Here is a 17,095-nt window from a genome sequence, read left to right as displayed (position 1 = left end):
ATCCTTTAAAAATAGGGAGACATGCTGCGATGCCAGGAGGGGCACGTGTGACCCCAGGGAACACTTTTTTTTTGGTGCCATATTACAATGAAGTGTAATTGCACATCCACTACAGTAGGTAGCACTGTCGCTCATTTTCAGCATGCACAAGGAGTTGAAGTGTACTAACATAGTAGACAAATGTATAGTTGTGGAGAAGGTTTGGAGGGGCAAAAAATATTTTCTTCGTTCTTATAAGAAAAAATTATTTATAAGTACTGCTATAAGTGGAACTATGTGAGGGAAATAAATTATGTAATGATATCCAAACATCAAGATACGATAATTATCACTATATTGTGGGGAGGTTGGCGATATACTGTATATATATTCATATTTATTTATATAGCTTGTGATATTGTATAAAAACACACGATTGTTAGAAGAGGAAAAAGCTCATATTGGGGACGGGCGAAGCATTATATTGTGTGTTTTTTGTTTTTTTTTTACATAATAACAGTGACAAATAGGCTTGGCCATGTTATGTCATAACATCACGTCATTGTCATGTGTCCCTATTGGCTTTGCAAAGTGCAAAGTATTAGTATAGTATATCAAAGTATCATGGTCTATGTAGTTCTCAATGCTGTATTTGGCTGAAGCAAGTGAAAAGTCATGCTTTTTGACGAAGATGTTGGAAAACATTTGCTGGTATGACGACTGATTTATGGGGAGTACCGCCGCAGTGGCCAAAACATTCCTAATTTAAACTGCAATAATAAACTGACCACCAGAGGGTACTAGAACTGCACAAAATGTTAACAGATGTGCTGCTTTTAATAGTGAGATGACGACGTTGTGCTATTTTAATATTGCAATATTGCCATTATAGTTACATCCCTAATTGCTGGTGCTGGTATGAAAATTGTGCCAAGTTTTCAATTTCCATATGATGGCAGGCATTTATTAACATTCTAACAAATATCCATGCTTACTGGGAGGGTGAATTGTTTTTTCCCTCATTGGACACCTCAAAAGCTGGTTTTGTATTTTTTTTTTTCTGTCATTGTTCTTTAATTGGTGTGATTGTGCAAAAATATCGATCTCCTTTTAGTTTGAATCATAATCAGTAGAATTAATTGATCATGTGGGTAGGTACATTAAAAATAGCATTCATCCATTTTTGTATAACACCTGTCCTCGTTTGGCTCATGGCAACATTTATCCGGTACATTTACACACCTATGGATAATTTAAACACCTTTTCATTAAACAAACATATTTTGTCAAAATCCACATAAGTACAGGGAGAACATGCAAGGGTGAGATTAAAACTCTGAACCTTAGAACTGCGAGGCAGATGTGAAAACCAGTGAGGCCACACTAAATTTACAACAGTCTCAATTAAAGACCATGCAATTTTTTCCCAATTGGAAAATGTTCACACCAAATATTGGCAACCAAGCAAGCAATTAATCAAACACAAATAGTGCTTTAATTCAGCATCCATTGCAGCCTGGTCATCCTGGAAGGGGGATTACCATATTTGCGGTACATTCTTAAGGTTTCTTATTTTCCCCGTTTTTTTCTCTCCAAGTTTTCCCTTGTTCTCTTATGGTTCAATCAGGGGATGTCGTTAATATTTGTCAACTGTGGGCATATGAAGCCCTTTAAGACTCTTTTGTGATTAAGAGCTATACAAATAAACTTGACTGAATTCGGCAAAAATATATCAGATGCTCATTTATCAGTATTCCATCTTTATTTGTGTAATAATGCTCTCTAATGCACTTGGGATTATAATCGGCAAATTCAGCCAAATACAATGGCAAATAACAAAACCAAGTTATCTACATTTATCACTTGATTAACAAAAGGACAAAAGACACTATGTCATGACACACAGTATGGTGTAACAGTACACACGTTCTGAAAAGACAATGTAGCAAAATTTGTCTTTTCAGTTTTTGGTGTTATTGAGATTAGAATCCACGAGGTTCAGGATGCAGTAACAGTCAATGCTGACTGAGTCAACATATATTTTTGTGTGTGTTCAATTTGAGGCACTGAGGTGTTTTGCTCCGGCTCAATGTCAAACCCACCCTACAAACGACAACACAAAAATCAAAACCTTTTTATCCACACTGACCTCTGGAGATAACACTGAAGAGATCGCCATCTTTAAACACTAAAACAGACAAGTTAATATGTGACACAAGTGAATGGAAACATTACCAACAGAGCTGACTACATGCAACAGGGTGAAGAAAATATGGTTTGATCCGGCTAAAAACAAATCTAACCTGAGAGGAAATGTTTATACTTTGTACAAAGTACATTTAGAATGATCCTTGGAGGAGTTTATGAAAATTTAAATGGCACCCATTCCCACTATACATAATCTTGGTATAGGGGCATATATCTGCAGCATTATAGTCAGCTATACAACAGACAAGAGTTGAAATGTTGCCTTTCTTCATTGCAACAAAGTACTTGCACTGAATGACCGACATTACCTTTGGCATCATAACAGGAAAAATGTCCAGCATTTGTTAAATGTACACATAAAGGCAATATCAACGAAAACGTTCAAATGGATCAGTAGCTGACTTTTTTTTTTTGTCATTGCTGCGGCCACTGGAATAAATAGTTATTGCTTGTGACGTGACGCCTGCATGGCGTAATTGCATTAGCAACGCTTGCAATTTGGACCTATGATTTTGAGAGGTCCAGATCAACCGATAGTCTTTTGGTGTTCCATTTTCTTTTGTGAGGAGACCTCAACGTCACTGCGTCCTCTGAGCGTGTGAATGTGCAGGTTTTGACATTGTTTTTTTGTCTGTAGTGATTTAAACATCTCTTCCTCATTGCAGAAGGTTATCAAACACAGAGTCTGGTAGGATGGAGATCTTCAGCTTCTTCTCTGGCCAACTGTACTCTTTTGGTAGTTTTGTCTATTAGAAGAGGAAAAGAACAGTCAAAACAAAACGGAGTTGAAAAATGTGCAATTTGAAAAAGATTGACTCACATCCTCACGAGTGTTAAGATCGTGCAAATCCCCAAGCATCTGATCCACAAACTCTTCAGTCAACAATATCTACACAGGGAACACAGGAGGTCATTCATTAAAATAAGCAAATTACAATACGTACTACATTGGACTACTGTGCAAAACAGGGAGGAACAAAATAGTTGCATAGTTAAAACATGAGATTACTAATTGAGGTCACTTTTGTCCTGTCTGGAGGAAATCAAGGCCACTCAATTTTTTTGAACTTCAATAAATAGAAAACATAAGTTATTCTGCTAATCATCCAAATGCTGAACATCAGCGCAGATAATCCCTAATAATTCAATAGAATTAAAAACAATTCAACAGTTTTGGTCATACAGGACCTATTGGGAGGTGCTGCTGTTTTGGTTAGCAGTGGAGTTGAAGCTACTAAATGGGCGATGTCAGCTACTTGAGCACATACACACGTTTGTGTGCGTACCTGAAGCCAAGGGCCGTGGGCTGCATATGGATGCTCTTCAGTAGCAAAAGCTCCCTCCACCCCCGTCGACACAAACGTAATGGCCGTGTCGCCATTGATACTTTTGAAAGTGAAATGTCTGCCGTGCAGCAAGCGGCCCCTGTAAGACATTCATTCAAAGTCTCTTATGCAATTCAGAAAGTAATGTGAACGTTTTTGAGGTGCAGACTAGACTGGTCTACCACCAGCATACATTTTTAACCACTTGTGCAGTTTTTTCATGATTAAAGGGCAAGTCAACCTGAATCATTTCTTGACAATAATATGTTATATGTGACCTCACTAGTCTAAACATGACATTCTGATTAATATTACATTTGTGGAATATGAGTTATGCCGCAAAATCCAGCCCATTTCATCCATCATCTCAGGGGGCGGCCATTTTGCCACTTGCTGTCAACTGAAGATGACATCAAAGTTGCTCAGGGCTCAACCAATCACAGCCCACTTGTTTTCTGAAGGTGAGCTGTGATTGGTTGTTACCCGAGACCTGAGCAACTGTGATGTCATTTTCACTCAACAGCAAGTGGCAAGATGGCCGCCTCCTGATATAGATAAAAACTGCTAAATTTGGCTGTTTAACTCATATTCCACCAATGCAATATTAACCAGAATACACTAGTGGTAGGGCTGCTCGATTATGGAAAAAATAATAATCACAATTATTTTGGTAATAATTGAAATCACGATTTATTTTTTTGTTCAAAACAAGAAAATGTTTAAACATTTGAAAATATTAAGACAAATAAAATGATTTGAAACACTATAATTATGTACGTTATTTTAGGACCAACTATATTATTTATGTTAGCAAAAATTTTAAGTTGGGGTGCAGCGTGTACAGTATGGCTTGTAGGGTGCCTCAAAACAACCCAAAACTCATATTATTAGGGCTGCAGCCATCGAATATTTTGGTATTAGGATATCCTACTGAAAATTCAAGCGAATAATCGGGTATTTGGATAGAAATAAAAATATACCTGTATATACTTTCTTGGTTAAAGAACAATTATAAATACAGAAGACCAAAAACACATTTAAGTAAGTCTGGTTTGTTAATAAGTGATCAGTAGGAACGGCAAATCAGTCAGTGTGTCGGCATCAAAAAGTCTCCACAGTCCATCAATCCATTTCCTGAACCGCTAATCCTCACGAGGGTCGCGGGTACGCTGGAGTCTAGCCCAGCTGTCTACGGGCTGTAGTATTTACACCTTTCAAAGGTAATCAGAACGCTGGAGCACTTTACCGCTGCTAGCTAGCGCGGCTAGCTTGCTGCTAGTAGCTCGCTGTTAGCTAGCAGTCGCCGCTAAACGCTGGCAACAGACGGCGTACAAATACAATGTCAGCATAATTATGCTTTAGCGCTCTTATATTACATATTACATATACTACTTGGTAAGTTAAGGTTTAATTAGAAAATGCGTTTCTCTCAGTTAGCCCCGTGTACTGTCATGCATACTGCCATACGACTATCTCAGCGGGTATCCGAGACAGAAATGATGAGGACTCCTTTCAGCCCTAGTATTAATAATCTTTTTTGTACGATTATGCCAATTTTGTAATTGTGGAGAGTAATAATCTAAATCGTAATTGAATTTGGATTAATTGCACAGCCTTAACTAGTGGTGTTGCATAGATCATATTGTCAAGACGTTTTTTTTTTTTTTGGGGGGGAGGGGGGGGGGGTGACTTCCCCTTTCAGCTTTTTCCATGATGTTCTTCTTCGCCATAAAATAGTACTTGTGTAAATACAGTGCTAGAAAGCTCATTTTAATATGCATTATGTGTAGTACCGCAAGCAGAGGGGAAGCAGCGTGCCGGACTCTTGGTTAAATTTCAGATGGACACTTTCCAGCTGTCGTGTTCGGACTAACTCGTGCGGGACGATGGCTGTTGAGCTCTCGCTTTCCAAGCTGTCCTTTCGACTTCTGAGAAGACGGACAAAAAGGGAAATATCAGTAAAGGGAAGTGTGATGTGCTTCAATAAACAGTGAGGAAGCTGCTGTGCGATAAAAACAACTGGTGTATAGGAAATGCTTCTGTGCTACTGGGAATCACCCTACACCGGTTTGATGAAATTTCCTCTAAGAAGCGTTGAAAGAGAACTTCCACCTGAGTGTGTGTGCGTGTGTGTGTGTGTGTGTGTGTGTGTGTGTGTGTATACTCACTGAGGTCTGTCATGTCTCTGGCTGCTGATGGGCGGTAGTGCCGCTTTGGTGTTGAACTCCAGACCTTTCCTTAAGGTCTCCCTGATCTGTTCCGTGTCTATCAATACACAAATGGTCAGCATGGAATGGTCCCATTGTGGACTGCCAACGCACTCCCAAATAGAAGCACCTTTATTGGAGAGCCTGCGAGGCTGCGAGCCGATGCAAATGGACCGACTGTCCTCGTCGTCGTCCGGTGGTCGACTCAGGTCGTCCCACATGCACTTGGCGCTGACCCCGCTCAAGTTGGAGCCTTCCGTCTCGATGCCGTGGTCCACTCTCTCCTGCTTGGATGGGCAACACAGACGCAATCGTCAACACTAGGCCTGCAGTGTGTATATGGCACCAAAAGGGGGCGCTTCAGACTGTTAAAGAGTCAGAAAGTGGAAGGTGAGCCTTTTTTCTTTTCTTTTGGTTTGGAAAAAAAATCTGAGGCCATTTTAATTTTTATGAAGACAAACTAAACTGATCATGAGATGAGCGAACAATTCAAAATGGCTTCTGTCCTGTTTCCCTGCTCCAACACAGCTGATTCAAATGATCAGCTCATCAGCAAGCTCCGCAGGAGCCTGCAAACGATCCTGAGCATTTGAATCAGGTATCGCGATACATACTGATATTGATTTATCGCCCAGCCTTAGCTTAAACTGTCAATATAGGCAAGGATGAACATTTTCAGGGGGCACGAAGAAAGTCCTTGTGGTATCTCGTTATTTGCACCACACCTCAGCTCTCATCCCCTGCAAATAGCCAATAGCGTATTGGCAAAAACATCACAACACACGAAGCAAAAACTTGTACTTGAACCTTCACAGTAATCAATATCTCTTTAATTGTGAAATATTAACCTTATGTAACCCTTACTCTGTCGACTTAGTTGAGTGGACAGAGCATAATTCAGCCTTACTTGTAGATGTGGATCAATGTCAAAGATGGTCTCCCCTCGCCTCATGTCTGTGATCAGCCAGGGCCCGCCAGCTCTACATAAACAACAGCTGTCATTAAACGGGAAATCAACCCAAAAATGTTCTTTATGTGCCATGTAGCCCCACTTTAGTCTAAACATGGTATTGAAATTAATATTGCATTTATAGAAATAAATGAAAATATAACAAAAGTACCAAAAACTATTTTTTCTCCCCCTTTTCCAGTAGAAACTGGTATGTTGTAAGCTGCCTTTAAGTTGAACTCACGCTCGAAGCCCTCGCATCAGTTCCAAGATGCCTTGGCCGTTCCACTGCTGCGCCGCCTGTAGCTCCTCTGTACAAACGCCCACAATCTGCAGGCCACAGTACATGTGAGATGGAGGAGTGCTGTGCTTGATGATGAAGTCTATCCTTAAAATCTCTTATCCCCCCCCCCCCCCCACGATTGCCGATTTGAATCAATTTCTCCATTTGGCATATAGAAAGCACTAATGACAATGACATTATACAAACTAAGCAGTCTTCTGGGATTTGCTTTCTCTCTGATAACAAACAAGCTTTGAAATTGTTTTCCCCCAGCATTAACTTAAGACAAAAATACTGTAACAGAATTTTTTGTTTGTTTGTCTTTACAGATAATGTTGAGATTTGCCCTTTTGTAAAAACAGTTATGAAAACATTATAATTCATTATAAAATCTATTTGGTACTTTTTTTTTTGTCAATGTCTAGTTCAATTGACTCTGTGACTAACTTCAATGGGCTCTTTTCATATCATGTGCAAAATAATGTGAAAATGATTCCACTCATGTTGTCTGTTTTTTGGGAAAAATAGTCACTAAATAAGCCACCAAATCGCTAAACTGGAAACAATGGTTGTACTTTTGCAAAGAACAACTTTTATGTTCACAGCTATGTTGTTAGTATAAGTAGTAGATGTCAGCAAGCGTGTGCTTGGAACTCGAGAAGCCCCCCCCCCCCAATTTTTTTAAAAAAAAATCAAAAGTCATTTTTCAAAAAGTTTATTGGCCTGACAAACTTAAATTAATTGCTGAAATTAAATACCAATTCAGCCTTTATTTGTGTCAGGGGTCTGGCTCCCTGTGGATCGCCCAAAAAAATGAGAAGAAATTATTTATTTAATTTTTACATTTTTATTTTTTAGATAAAATATTCTTGTAATGGATTAATTATTAAATAAACAATAAATAATTAAAAAAAAGTTTTAATAGTCCAAATTTTTAAGTTGCTGGAGAGAGAGATAAAAGGTAGACCAAATCGTTTTGTTTTCAACTAAAAATATCCAATAAGGGAGAGGAAAAGCAGAAAACTACCATAAAATGTCCATGAAAAAAAAAAATTACCGTAATATGTCCATAAAATTGCCAAAAGTATCAGAAAAAGAACAGAAAGACAGAAAAGTGTAAAAATTATTGAAAAAGAAAGTACAAAAAAATAAAAATCCAAAAATGGAAGAAGAAAGGTAGAAGAAAATGAATCTCCAAAGTATTGGATGCGGCATATTTTCTGTTACGGTGCAGTTCTAATGACCTCTTGGGCCCTCAGTACATTAGACTAACAATAACACACTGTTACGTTCATCACAATGTTCAAATATTTTGTGACTCCAGACAAATTTTTCATTATTTATTTGGCCTAACATGGCTCTTTTGACAGGGAAGGTTGCTGACCCCTGGTCTATGGTCTGAAACATTTTAACCCACCTGCAAGAAGCTGGCGGTGCCAAAAGGAGTTTGAATGGGATGCATTTGAGGGTCTTCTGTGAGCAACATATGCTGGATGCGAGACTCGCTGTTGTCCAGGGGATTGTGCCATGATATGTGGTCACCGCTACAAAATGTGTTTTCTGTGGAGACACGATAAGGAAAGTTACAGATATGCTTCTTTTTTTTTTACTAATACAGATTATTGGTAGTCAGGGAGGCTGATAACCGATTTTTGAAGCCGATATACATTTGCAGGAGGTGTCAAAATTGGTGTTGGTGTCAAAATTTTTAATAATAAAATAATAATAAAAACTCCAGCACTTGACTGCTTAAATGCCTTCAAGCACATGTTTATTAAACAGCTTTTGTGATTTGCAACATGTTAAAGGTTTTTTGTTTGCCATCAACTTTTGCACCAACTATAATGCAAACACCCAAATAGCCACTAATTCGCGGGCTAACTGTTAGCTCGCGGGCTAACTGTTAGCTCGCGGGCTAACCATTCACCCACACACTAACCCCGGGATAACTCCCAAATAGCTGCTAAAAAACAGCTATTGGGTTAGCCCGCGAGCTAACCGTTTGCTCACGGACTAACTTAATAGCCGTTAATTCGCAAGCTAGCCAGTTAGCTCGTGGGCTAATAGCCGCTAATTTGGGAGCTAACGGTTAGCTCGCGGGCTAACCATACACCCGCACGCTAACTCCCAAATAGCTGCTAATAGCCGCTAATTGCTGCTTATTGGCTGTTAGCACTGCACGAACAACCAATCAGATGGTGCTGTGGGCGGGCCAATGCTGCACGGAGTCAACAGCCGCTGTCTCAGAGCAGACGGAGGAGAAAAGTGCCCATCGAAGCAAAAATAACAGTTTTTAACTCTTTGACTGCCATGGACGTTAACTCTTTGACTGCCAGACGTTTTCAGAAAAGGGATGCTGTGGGTGCCAGCCGATTTAAGCATTTTTGACTGATCTTTCAAGGTCCACAGAAAATTATGTGTTTGGACTATGGAAACACACATACTACCAAATGAAAGATTGGACTCTCATCTTTCATCAGAAAAAAAAGTTTGTTTCTACCTTATTCCGTTTTTGAGTAATCAACAATAGAAAATGGTTAGTTCCACCTCTGTTTTGAAAAAAAAAACGTCTTTTAACGTCTTTGGCACTCCTCCATAGGATTTTACTAAACGTTATTTAACGTTTTTGGCAGTCAAAGAGTTAAAAGACGTCAAGTAAAAACCTACGGAGGGCCGCCAATGACGTTAAAAGATGTCATCCATTTTTTTTTTTTTTTTTTGAAACGGGTGGAGGAAAGCCTTGGCCAGCTGCTGTGAAAGTTTCAAGCAGATCTAGTTAGCCTAATGACTATTTTTGGCCCCTAGATGGCAGCAATGACTCTCTTTTGACAAGATTGGGTAGGCGTCAGTAGAAGACGTGAGGCGGAGCTAGAGGGGACAATGGCTGGAGAAGGGAAGAAAACATGGCAACCGGTTGCAAGCAGCTCACGGTCGAGCAGTTTTTTTCAAAGACGAAAAGCATCGACCAACGCTAAAGAGCACATTGATGACGATGATGATTATCATCGATGATGATGATGGTGACTCCGAGGTTGGAAGCATTGACGCGGCAGTAGAAGACGTGAGGCGGAGCTAGATGGTTGAAGAAGCGAACAATGGCGACCGGTTGCAAGCAGCTCACACTTGGGAATTTTTTTCAAAGACGAAAGGCATCGACCAACGCTAAAGAGCACATTGATGACGCCGATGATCATCATCGATGATGATGATGATGGTGACTCCGAGGTTGACGCTGAAGTTGCAAGCGTTGACGCGGCGGCTATGACGACGTCATAAAGGTTCACCGGCTAGCGATGCTAACACCGGAAAACGCGGAGCACAACCGAGCACGCTCAGGCAGACGTTCAATCGGACGACGAAGAGTGCCCCGAGTCCAAAGCATATTCATCGGAGGAGTGTGTACAGTCTGCTACTTGCTATTCCCCGGAAAAAAAGGCCGTCAAGAAAGTGTAACGTCTGCACGCGAAAGGAGCCATCATAAGTGAAACTAATCTGTTGTGCAAATCCTGCTGCGTCTCCTTGCACGCAGGGGAGCGTTACAAAAAGAAAAACTGTATTTGAAACATCCACATAATTGTAAATAGTACCAAAGTTGCACACATTTGTAAATAGTTTGCGAAATTGTTTTGTCAAATTGTTACACTGTTGAATGGAAATAAACGTATTTTGCAACCAAAAAACACTTTTTCATTGTTGGTGATAGCATTTTACAGAAGTAAAGCACTATTTAGGTGTTTGTGGCATCATTCATGGACAAAAAGAAGTGTACAATTCACTAGAGTGCATGAAATAACATCGTTTCACAAAAAGCTCTTTTTCTCCGCTTTTTGTTTCAAAACAGAGCATTTCGGTGAAACTAACCATTTTCTATTGTTGATTACTGAAGAACGGAATAAGGTAGAAACAAACTTTTTTTCTGTTGAAAGATGACAGTTCAATCTTTCATTAGTATGTGTGTTTCCATAGTCCAAACACAACATTTTCTGTGGACCTTGAAAGATCAGTCAAAATGCTTAAATCGGCTGGCACTGGCGACATCCCGTTTCTGAAAACGTCTGGCAGTCAAAGAGTTAATATATCAAAACAAAAAAAAATAGGCCGATGCCGATATTCATAAAATGCTGAATATCAGCGCTGATTATCTGCCGGGCCGATTATCGGTCTATCCCTAGTATGGTTGACACCTCATGACGAAAGTGTCAAGCTACATTTGCATCTGCTTGGGAGGTAGTATGCGTACAGTTTAATTTGGCTGTTGGGTAAATGTGTGTGTGTGTGTGGGGGGGACTCATGGATCAAGATTCGCCCACAAGCAAATTGATTCCAGCTGCAGGCCTGAGAGATGGGGAAACTGGAGAGCACAGACTTTTTTCAAAATTTATCAAAAATTCTGGTTGTCGCTTCCAATATATGGATTTTGGAAAGGTGCTGGCATGATGTGGGCACATTTGACAGCGGGACATCAAAATTCTACCCCAACAGACAGACAGACACCCACAAAAATATTCATGGTGATTGGCAACCACGATCTAAAGGACAAAGTCTGCAGTCATGTATGCTTTTGGGCAAACTCTTTTATCCCCATACAACAGAGGGGGGGGGGGGGGGAGAATATCAAATATCTCTGACCTGGCAACTCAGAGTCAGTACAAAAAAAAAAAGTCAACGATTTAGAACTTTGTCATACTAGCACATTGACATCCATTAAACATAACAGACCATACTCAAAGAGATGATCTACTAACAAATTATACTAAAATAGAAACAAATGTGACATAACAAACATGACAAGCTAAGTAGCCAACTACACCTAAACAAAACAAACTAAAAGAAAGCCCATTTTAGCCTTTTCCTTGAATTTGTGTTGTCATGGCTAAATAAAGACATTTACTCGACCGTATTGACAATATTGACCAAATTATAAAATATTCCATAGGTGCTATGCTAGCATTTGGATCAATTGGAATAATAATAAAACAAGTCTCCAAACAATTAATCGATTATCAAAAAGATGTATGGATTAATTTGATAATCGATTAGTTACCGATTAATCGTTCTACCTCTACATTGAAATCTGTTCTATTCTTTTCAAATGCTACTACCTTTATACTTTTAACTTTCCTGTAGAGTTAATAAACGGAAAAATACATGTAACACAAAGGATATAATTTCCATAATTGTCATTGGAAAACTATTTTTTCTAATTATGAAATAAAATGTCTACTAGTATCTTGATGCACTGTGTTTGACCTTAAAGGTTCAACTGTACAGTGGATCCTTTTGCCTGAGATAGGGACCAGGATGACCCATGAATAAAAAAAAATACACAAATAACGGACATTATGAATCGTCCAGACTTTTTTTTTAACCCACACAATTCTTGAATAAGCGGGGACAAGTGTTTTTTTTTTTTAAACAATACAAAAAAAAAAAACATTTGGGGGATCCACAAATAAGTGAATCGACGGGTGCCAGACAATGAATATGTAAACCCTGTATTCAAACAGAAATAGGTCACAAAAACCCTGATAAAACAGTCACAGGAAGTTCAGTAGATAAATAACACTTCCTGTTGGCAGTCCCACTTCCAAAAGCTTCAACTACTGTACTATGGAAACCTGAAGCAGGCACTTCTAGTCATACACATTTAGATGAAATAGTGACCACAACAAAGAGTAGATTCTTAACATTTGGCAAATGGTAAAATGACAACAGCGTTCAAAGGGGTCAAGTAAAAAAAAAACAAAAAAACAAAAAAACAAAGCACAGGTAATAACTTACCCGACTACAGCTAAGCTGAGCCAGTGAAATCGCCCCAAAATGTTGAACTATTTAGAACTCAACCAAATCAGAATAAATAAAGAATAATATGGGACATAACAGTAGCTTTTCATCATATATTCATATTCTGATGAATAATATGAATTAATTAATGAATCAGTGTGCTTTGCTTCTTACCTGATTGGAATACGTAGCGAGCCAATCCTTGCATGAGTTCAGCGGGCCAGGTCGGCGGGGCCGTCTCCCCCATCTCTCGTTTCAGTCTAAAGGTGAGCTCGAAGCCAAAGCCGCTGGGCTTGTCTATTCCTGTGAATCTGACACAAAAACACACGAGTGAGAGACACAAAACAGCAGTGGTGCTTTCAGGTCTCTCTCATATGCATGAGTCTTGTCAGACGCCCAATGCAAATCCAAATGTGTACCTTCGGGTGAGATCATGAGAAACATGCTAATTAGGAGGTTATAGGTGTTGAGAACCTGGGTGCGGTGGTATTACATAGAGTATTGTGAGACTGTATTTGACAATAATTATGGGGTTAAATAGTCTAATCAAGCAAGCTTTGTATCCCCTACATTGCAAGCAAAGTTGGCACAAGCTAAAAAATAACAAACAACGGTAGACAACAGTGCATTACTACTTACTCGTGAACCCTGTTGTCTCCATACAGGTCGCTGAGTCCAAAGCTGACGTAGTGCCAATGCTCCTGGACGTCCTGAGCTGGACAGCCCGTATTTCGATACATACTAATGTAGTCTAACGGGTCAGGACCACCTAACCTGCAAGTTGCAACAACACACTGATCCATTGAATCATGTCACACACTACTCTGGATTTACATGTTCAATAGAAAGTGAATCAACAACTATGGCCATGCAACGAGCGCGGACAAACAATGAATTGAACACTTTATGTGTTTGTTGTATAGCTTGTGTGCATGAAATTGCCAAGTTCTACCCTCAGAACAAAGAAAAACATTGAAATAATCTAACAGCGAACGTGTAGCTATACTGTTAGCTTCGAAGCTAACTTTTCACATTCATAACCGCTCAGCAAAGTTCAAGCTTAGTGAACATATTACCAACAAAAGATAAAGTGTTTGCCTACCAGTATTTTACGATGGCTGTAACTTGAAGCGGATTTGCCTGATCGGGATAAAGTCGCCGACATTCACCGTAGATAGCCTGCAGTCCTGGGGGAAACAAGGACGATAGCCCGTGCGCTTGGGCACCGCTGTTAGGCCGTACTTCATCCATGTCACGGCCTCGAAACAAGCCTTATTAAACTACAAACCACAACGCGACTGCGGCTATCCTACCCCTCTTCGGATAATACAAGTTCAACTAAACGATAAAGGATTTATTGACATTAGCGTTGCTATGGATTTGATATGAGCTTCTCCCAGATGGGGCCCAGCCTGTTGAGCATCCTCTCCACAAACGCTAGCGATTGGTTGCCTGGTTGGTAGAGCGTAGTGACGTTATAGACCGACGTCGTCATTAACAAATGACGGCCGATTGATTGGAACTTATTGTTGTATTTACGTTCAATCAATGTTCATAAATTTTTGTATGTAACTGTTGTAAGTCAATTGTAAATTACGTTTGCTAACAAAAGTGATTGTAGTTTGCGTTTATAATTTATTAATAACAACAAACATACTTAATGTAAAAAAAATTGGGGGGAGGAGGTCGACCATGACGTCTTTATGACCTCTGAGCAGACAGACAGCAGACATGGCTACTCGGTGCACAGCATCAGATTCATTTTTGCACGGGTGTTTTTGTAACATGGTTAAAAAAGAGTATAATGGCTATAGATGGCTTGGTGGGTAACACATCTGACTTTGGACAGTGGACACACAGACTGAGAATGATTAAATTCCTGCTCAGGGCAAAAGGTAACGTTCACCAGATTAGAAGAAGACACATACTGCCACATACATGCCTGGTTCCTTAATGTGGATAAGAATGGGTGGGTGTATAAACTGTATACTGCAAAAAAAAAATAAATAATACATTAATAATAATAATAATAATAATAATAATAATAATAATGAATGGTAACTTTCCGGTGTTTGGGCGGCAAAAAAAAAGGGGAAATAACTCTCGTAAAAACAAAGCTTAAGTGCGCATTACGTTTGCGCATGCGTGAAAAAAAAGCGAGCCTACCAAACTCGCCGTCATTTAAATGGCGGAGATTAGAGTGGTGACAGTCTTTGCGTAACTGTACACCTTAAAGCGTGCAAGTCAACCCCCCGAAGTAAGTAAACCACATGAAATACATTAATTAAAAAAAACAGCAACTTTCTGTTACAAATCAGAGTTCATTCCATCGGATCCAATTCATTTTCATTCATTGGATCCAATTCATTTTCAATTATCAATTTCATCTCCGTTGCTTTTGCTAGCTTCTCCCATTAGCCGCTTTTGTTAGCTGCTCCAGCGAGTTCTTGCTCACTCCAAATAATAATTGATTTAGTGGTAGCCTTGCAAAGTGTGGTGTCTCTGAAGAACCGTAGTGTGTGTGTACTTCAAAATCGTTGCATTCTATTTGTTTACCAATAAATGACACTAAATAATACACACTGTGCCTTTAAGTTACATGCTCAATCCAGGCATGTTTCATATCAAAACTAATATTGTATAAATTGTATGCAACATTAAGAGCACTCATGAAGTATTTTCAATTCATACATCTTCTGCCACTGAAGATGATGTACAGCCATCTGGTAGCGTACCTCCACAGCTCATACATCATAAAGTAAAGTTCTAAAGTTCCTTATGAAATGCAGGGTAGCTACATGTTGTTTAATTAAATAAGAGCACATTTTTGAATGGGACGTGGAAGTTCCATCACTAAATCAGTGGGTGTTGTCTATAATCTAGCACATCGACATTTGCGCAATTTAAGAATACAGAATGGTTTCACTTTTAAATATTAATGAATCCTTTGTGAACTACATAATAAATTATGTATTGTGAAAGTATTGTTAATCTCATACATCAACAAAATAGACAGTCACATAAATAGAAAGTGATGACCTTTATTTCACATAACATCAATATGAAGCAGATTATTACATTACATATTTCTATCACAATGCAATACCTCTTTGGTGCATTTCCATTCTCTGCTGCCGTGTAGTTGTTAGTGCCATGCCAAAAGAACTGAGCCCATAGATGACACCTGAAGATGCTACCATCTATGGAATTCAGTTCTCATAGTGGAGCACATTTGAAAATGAGGTCCTCATAATACATTGCATTCATTCAAGGTTAATTGACACACAGGTAGTACAAGTCATTATACGTAAATGTGCAAGGTATTAAAACATCAACCATAACATTATAGAAATCACATCTTAAACCAGTTGGCTCACGACCAGTCCAGTATGTTACTTGCCCCTTTTGAATTTTCAGATCAAGACCTAAATTGTGAAAGCTGTTGCTCCAAAGTGTGGTATGAGTAGCTCTGATGGAACATGGGCTCCTTCTAGTGGTATGTGAAAGAATTACTGAATTAATGGCAAGCTTTAATAAAATACAACCAAACACATTAGAATTAAGCTTGTAGCTATTCATGTACAGCCTGTTTGAACTTTGAAAAAAAAAATCCAATACAGAAGGCCTACTTTTTTTTTAAGCAAAGTTCAATTAAGTACAATATATTTTTATTTAATCATTTACAAATGACTACGTTATGTTACAGTGGCTTACAATAATATTAATTATACATGTTGGGAATGAAACTTTCATTTTTGATAAATACTTACTACACCTACTGCATTACTGTATTCTAAAATACTTATTGCAGCAAACGGAGATTGACAAAGCATTGCCAATAAAATGTGTGCCTGATTTGTGATAAAATAGTTTATAGAGGCCAATAAAATCCCGATTTACCGTTTTAACTAAATTATGGCTAAAAAGACTAGTGCAAGATAAATGACAGTTAAGATACATGAAATTGTGTCATAGGTCGGTATATTTCACAGCCAAACTGTCATTTTTAAATATCCTAATTTTCACACAAAAAAAAAAAAAAAAGTGAAATGAAAGTCAAATCAAACCTCTGCAAAGTCAATTATGGTCACATTGCAGCCTGTTGAGCGTGTCGGAATCTTTTTCTGTTTAATTCCTGGAAATGGTTCACTAGCAACAAAAGGATGGCTCTGCAAGCACTGAGAGCACTCTGGTCACTGAATGTGAATGATGGGACTCAAAAGTCACAAGCACCTCATGCTCAGAAAAAACAGCTTCGGGGGTGTCATTAAAATACAATAAGGAAGTTTTAAATTCACAAACAAAGGCATGTTTGCTTCTTCCTTCTCCTACTTCCATTGATTTGATTGGCTGCAGAGTG

At 38.9% G+C, this 17,095-nt stretch overlaps 1 protein-coding gene across 2 annotated transcripts; it reads right to left on the bottom strand.

The window, feature by feature from the left end:
- Positions 1 to 1,705: 1,705 nt before the first annotated feature.
- sufu (suppressor of fused homolog (Drosophila)) lies at positions 1,706 to 14,183 on the bottom strand. 2 transcript variants are annotated; one of them, XM_077582955.1, is made up of 12 exons: positions 13,838 to 14,183; positions 13,375 to 13,509; positions 12,910 to 13,046; positions 8,369 to 8,511; positions 6,913 to 6,998; positions 6,627 to 6,699; positions 5,850 to 6,006; positions 5,681 to 5,777; positions 5,306 to 5,440; positions 3,474 to 3,612; positions 3,008 to 3,076; positions 1,706 to 2,933 (listed from the first exon to the last, which is right to left on the bottom strand). In XM_077582955.1, the coding sequence occupies exons 1-12, from the start codon at positions 13,984 to 13,986 to the stop codon at positions 2,844 to 2,846; spliced, it is 1,410 nt and encodes a 469-aa protein (XP_077439081.1). In that variant the 5' UTR covers positions 13,987 to 14,183; the 3' UTR covers positions 1,706 to 2,843. The 2 variants fall into 2 exon arrangements, with proteins under 2 accessions (XP_077439081.1, XP_077439082.1); XM_077582956.1 differs by having other exon boundaries at positions 5,850 to 6,003.
- Positions 14,184 to 17,095: the final 2,912 nt, after the last annotated feature.

This window comes from Vanacampus margaritifer, chromosome 12 (assembly GCF_051991255.1).
Source record: "Vanacampus margaritifer isolate UIUO_Vmar chromosome 12, RoL_Vmar_1.0, whole genome shotgun sequence".
In the NCBI taxonomy this organism is placed as follows: Eukaryota; Metazoa; Chordata; class Actinopteri; order Syngnathiformes; family Syngnathidae; genus Vanacampus; species Vanacampus margaritifer.
Note: the sequence above shows the minus strand (reverse complement) of the source record. Positions and strands in the feature narration are given on the sequence as shown.